Source organism: Rhagoletis pomonella, unplaced genomic scaffold, assembly GCF_013731165.1.
Source record: "Rhagoletis pomonella isolate Grant_MI unplaced genomic scaffold, Rhpom_1.0 Rhpom_scaffold_00007, whole genome shotgun sequence".
In the NCBI taxonomy this organism is placed as follows: Eukaryota; Metazoa; Arthropoda; class Insecta; order Diptera; family Tephritidae; genus Rhagoletis; species Rhagoletis pomonella.
Window position 1 is genome coordinate 14,020,658 of NW_023458561.1, and position 6,070 is coordinate 14,026,727.

The 6,070-nt window shown below is 35.3% G+C and overlaps 1 protein-coding gene across 2 annotated transcripts in view; it reads right to left on the reverse strand.

Moving 5' to 3' along the window:
* Positions 1-6,070, reverse strand: part of LOC118742353 (hillarin) — a 211,426-nt gene that overhangs the window by 21,108 nt on the left and 184,248 nt on the right. For both annotated transcript variants that reach the window (XM_036474361.1, XM_036474359.1), the window contains 2 exons: positions 4,643-4,756; positions 4,425-4,588 (listed from right to left, as the gene is read on the reverse strand). In XM_036474361.1, the coding sequence (XP_036330254.1) occupies positions 4,425-4,588; positions 4,643-4,756 (278 nt within the window). The remainder of the gene's footprint in view (positions 1-4,424; positions 4,589-4,642; positions 4,757-6,070) is intronic.

The window sequence follows — 6,070 nt, forward strand, 5'->3', positions numbered from 1 at the left end:
TCGGAAGGAAAAATTACAGCGGACTTAAAATATCATGTCGCAATTTTAAACATGAAAAAAACCGAAAGCTAAGGCGGGAGTTTTAAGATTCCTGGGCTTAGTTAAATATTTAGCTAAATTCATTCCGAACCTTTCAAAACGACAGAGTTGCGTTATTTGACAAGGAATGATGTAGATTTCGAATGGACGGATAAACATAACAAAGAATTCGAAAATTTGTTGTCTGTTGTAACATCAGAACCGGTGTTGGCAATTTATGATCCAAAGGAATCAGTTGTAGTACAAACCGAAGCATCTAAGGACGGCTTGGGTTGTGTAATCATCCAAAACGGGCACCCTGTTGCGTTTGCTTCACAAACCCTCAGTAGTAGTGAGATAAAATGGGCTCAGATAGAAAAAGAACTTTTGGCTATTGTTTTTGCATGCCAACGGTTTCATTTTTATTTGTATGGCCGAGAGTTCACTGTTGAAAGTGATCATGAGCCGTTGGAAACGTTAGTCAAATGAGCTATTGATGACGTAACAATGCGACTACAAAGAATGTTCATGTTCTCTTAAAATATTCGCAAATGTCTATTGCATATGAGCCAGAAAAAGACATGTTGGTAGCCGATTGCTTGTCGAGAGCACAAGTATCTGATGTCTCGGAAATTTAAGGACACTCGAGAGCCATCCACTTGGTGACAAAATCGGTCTCTATTTCAGAGGAAAATTATAATTTATATAGAGAAACGTTAAAAGCTGACGAAAAATATTGATGTGGTTGCACGAACTTCATCTGGGAATTGAAAAAACTCTTGCGCGGGCAAGAAAGATGTACTATTGACCAGGAGTGAATACGCAAGTCAAGAAACTTGTCACCGCCTGCAAGATGTGCGAAAAATTCAAGAGGAATAATCAAAAGTAACCATTAGTTAAGGAGGAAGTCCCCAAATATCCATATCATATAGTAGCAATAGATTTGTTTGAACACGCTAGTTATGACTACATATCGTAATTATAATAGATGCATATCCGAAATATCTGGTCACATTAAAACTTCGTAATAAAACGTGGAAGGAAATAATTACATCTATTACCTTGTTTATACCGACACATAAAGCGCTTTGACCCAGTTCGCTGTGATTCAAAAAGGAAGCATCAACCAACTTTCAATACGCTCAGAAATTTAAAAGTGTGTTGACTCGAATATGTTTTCAAATCGTTTTTTTTATTTCTCATATCGTTTAGAAAACATATATAAACACATCACTCATTTGAAGTGAAAAAAGGCTGCTTTTCTTTATACAGCCCGTTTTAAATTTGAATTATTATTATAACAAATTTAAATTCTGGTTCGCTTGCATTTCGGTTCACCGCGCAAATTAATTATTAAGGAAATATCGAATAAAAATAACAAATTTTGTTTACTTTTTAATACGGTTTCAGCGAGTGCGCTATAAGCACACAGGTATAAATGCTTGCAAGAAATATGTGTTGAGTCAAATCAGTTTTTTGGTTAATACGGTTCTTGCGTTGGCATAAACAGGGTATATACATATCTGAATTTTTTGACAAACTCAGATATCCAACAGTTATCAAATGTAATAGTAGTCCTTTTAAGTAGGCTTAAGTTGAACAATTCGCGAAGGAATGCAATATCTAAATGAAATTCTCAAGTCATAGATATCCACAAAGTAACGGCCTAGCCAAGAAGGGTGTAGGTGTAGCAATAGCGAAAAACATACTCAAGCGTTGCTTGGAAGCAAACGAACCAAATTAATTTCAGTACCGGCTCGCACCGACAGATTTATTTTTTGGTAGACTTCTTAAAACTAAATTACCGATCTCAAACTCTCCTTCAGAAAACAACTTAAAGGAATCGATAATTCAAAACAAATTTAAACAAAAAGGAGATAAACAAAAATATTATTATGATCGCAACGCTAAGGCGCTAACGGTATTGAAGGTGGGTGATTTATTAATTTTCCAGAGAAACGGGAAGGAATGGTACTATGGTAAAATAGTCGAAATTGTTAATGGCCGCTCATTTATTATCAGAGATAGTTTTAACAACTATTTAGACGTAATCGACGCGTTATTGCTCAGGGTCGAAATGAAGACTTCAGTGCTAGTGATTTGTTATACGAGGAAAATTTAGGCAGTTATCAGAACTATGGAACGAATAATACCAACGCAGACTACTGGGATTGAAAATAATGTTAACGGGGATAGTCACACCAGGATTGAAAACACTCTAAGCAATAACGCGAATTGTAATGTGGATTAATCAATGATCTCGGATGAGCATGAAGCTCCCATTATAATAGTCGAAAATATAACACCTGAGATATTAGGTTCAGAAGCAACTAGTTCAAACTTCCAAATGTAACAACAACAGAAACGTATAGAACAAGAAGTGGTCGTGCCTTAAGATCGATACAAATTTGGGCTTGATTATGGAGTTTAAACTTGGTCCAAACGCAGTTAGAGTAATTTTATAATTTCTTTATAAAACACAAAATAAAATAGCATGTAATAAGATCGTACCTGTAAGCAGGGCATTAGAAAAGAGCAACTAATATCAGTACATCACACATCTCTAAAGAAAATACCATCTCTTTCCTTTTCAATTGAAATCGCTGAGTAAGCTAAACGTACCGTATTGTAAATTTTATAAATAAAATCTCAAGCCATCCACTATATATTGTGTTCTAATTATTTACTAACACGTCGAGCGTGTCACCTCTTTCTTATTTCACCATTAAAAATGAGCTACTTTTCGACTTGCTGGGAAGCAGACAAAAAAACTTCGCCAACTACGATTTCTACAGACTATTGTACGAGCTGCCTAATGGTGCTACATATGCGCTTTCCAAAACTATCCCATTTTTACGGTGAAAATTCAAAACAAAAATTGATTTGTTATCTCAATTGAAACAGCAGGTTTTTTACAAAGAAATCATTAATTATCTTATTTATACCTACGCAAGAACCGCATTAACAAAAATATGATTTGACTCAACACATATTTCTTTCAAGCATTTATACCTGAGTTGTTGTGTGAGCGCCCTCGCTGAAACCGTATTCAAAAGTAAACAAAATTTATTATTTTTATTCGATATTGTTTTAATTATTATGTGTGTTCGTCATATGAGTGATGTCTTTATATCTGTTTTCTAACCGATGTGAGAAATAAAAAAGCGATTTGAAAACAAATTCGAGTCAATCAAGGCGAATTAATATAAGGTGATAGCAGGAGTACAAAAACAAAAATTTACATGCATTTTGTTTTTGCTTTGGCGGCATAAACTGTCAAAATCTGTAAGAGTGTGTGTAGAAATTCAAACAAAATCTTTCAATTTGATATCAGAAGCCGTGCGGCGAAACACATACACAAAATCAGCTGAGCTAGTAACACCACCATATATTAATTCGCCTTGGAGTCAATACACTTTTGAATTTCAGAGCGTATTGAAAGTTGGTTTATGCTTCCGTTTTGAATCACAGCGAACTGGGTCAAAGCACTTTTTGTGTTGGTATAAACAAGGTAAATAAAAAAACAATACTTTTTTATTTTTTCCGAGTTATAAAGCCTTTTAGATCACGCAGACCAGTCGCTCGAGCGCATCACAATAATGTTATAACTTTTGAACTACATACTAGATTTTTAGATCTGAAAGTTTTTCAGATATTCGTCTATAATGCTGCATTAAAATGGAAATTAGAAATTTTCTAACACAAATATTTAATTTGAGGGAACCACCCCTTAATTAATAATAATTAATAAAAATTAAAAAAGGGAATTTTGTGTTCAAAAAGTATTAAGAACTGTTGTTAAACTTAAGATCTTTGCAGTTTATTGTGTGAAAATCCAAATCGATCGATGTGCTAACGTCTGAGATATAGCGAGTTATATACAATTTTTGTAAAAATTTATCGCAGTAAGACGTTTTAATTCGTGCAAGCGAACGGAGCCGACTTGACCCGACGAAGCGCCGCTAGCAGCCAGCCCCTTTTTGGATTGAACAAGATTAAAAATGACCAGAATTGAGAAAATTACAAATAAATTTTCGTTTTGAATTTTCCCTGTGTATATGGGACGATTTTGGAAAACGCATAGCACCATCGCATAGCCCGATAAAAGTCTATGGCTGCATTTCTTTATTCATTCTGAACGTTTGGAATAAACGTTCCTAATGATACATATGTTAACGTATATTTCAAACGCATTCTGTTTATTCTGGCTGTGAAATGGGATTATGTACAATGTAGAAAGAAGCGCATTTTCTGTTTGCTTCCCAACTAGTCGAAAAGTAGCTCGTTTTGCACCACCGAGCGCACCTGGGACAATTGACGAGAAACGCCAGATATTTATAAGTAAATAAATAATTACGTATTTTACTAACATACGTTCATTTAATGGAAATTGCCCGCTTACTTACTTTATTATGAAAGTTACAATGTCATCCAAAGTGCTGTGCGTCACGTACTTGGATAGTTTTTTTTCTTCGATTCCATTCTTGTGTAATGTGGCCATAAAATCGGTTAGCGGGCGTGACATGCGAAACTGAAGGTCTAAACTTCGTCCGGCAAATATAAGTGGATCCTGAAAATAATAAAATCATAAAGATGTGATGGATCTAAGTAGTAGAAAATTTACTTGATGAGTTATTGGTATCAATCCAAAGAGTCTTGTCGCCTTTGTTGGACCCCATTCTCCGCTTGCGCAATCCGGCAATGGTACCATCACCGTTTGTAACTCTTCGCAACAAATCTAAAGAAAAAGTAATGTTTATACATACATATGAACATAAAACAAGTAAAGAAGTATAAGTTCGGGAGAAACCGAACTTTATATACCCGGCGTAGGTATCAAATATCGTCGTTTCAACTTTATCTGAACTACCTTTGCATGATAAGCAGGGGTGTTTAATCGATTTCAAACGTTGTCGATAAAATGCAGAGTTAGACTTAACGATATAAATGAACCTGGTTAGGTACAAATCGATTAAGTGGTTACCGAGGTACACCTTTGTAGTTATAAAGTGGGCGGTGCTACGCCCACTTCCTAAAAGTATATAACAGTTATTTATTGTTAGGAGATTGTTGTTCTCAGTTATTGAAATATCGGAGTTTTCGTATTTCTGAAATTTACCGTTATACGGAAAGCGGGTGTAATTCTAGTCCGATTTTAATAATTTTCAACAAGTTGCTTTTCCGTACGAAGGTTATTAAGTGCACCGAGTTTGGTAGAAATTGATAAATCGGTTACCGAGATACACGTTTGTGGTCAAAAGAGGGCGGCACCAAGCTCAATATCCAAAAATTTACAACAATCTAGTTTTCTGATAAGTGGTTATTGTAATCATCGATTTTAAGTGAATTAGCTCCAGCAGTTACTGATTTATCGCAGATTTTGTGTTTCTGTAAATTACCGTTATATGGAAGGTGGACGTGGTTATTGCCCGATTTCAAAGAGTTTCAACAGATTTCTTAGCTAGACCCTACCCAATTCTCGTACCGAATTTTGTAAGGATTGGTGAAGCGGCTACTGAGATACGGCATTTCATCATTAGTGGGCGGGGTCACGCCCATTTTCCAAAAATTTCATAATAATGTTATTATTTACCACAATTCTACTCCACATACTAATTCTCACAATTTGTATCTAATATTTACAGAAATATCGCAGTTTTTGCATTTTTCGAAAATACCATTATATGGGAAGTGGGCATGGTTACAGTCCGATTTCGCCCATTTTCAATACCAACCTACCACATACCAAATTTCGTTGAGATACCTCAATTTTTGCTCGAGTTATCGCGTACACGGACAGATGGACGGACGAACGGACAGACAGACATGGCTTAATCGACTGCTCTTTTCATTCTGATCATTGTATACATTTGTCCATATCTATCTCGATTCGTTTAGGCTGTTACAAAGAACCGTTATGCGAACAAAGTTAATATACCCTTATTCACAAGTGCGCTCGGGTATAAAAACTATAAATTCCTAACTGAACTATAATTGTAAATATATGTAGGAAAAGACGGTTCGTTTGGTTATCTAAATGAAATCTCGTTTA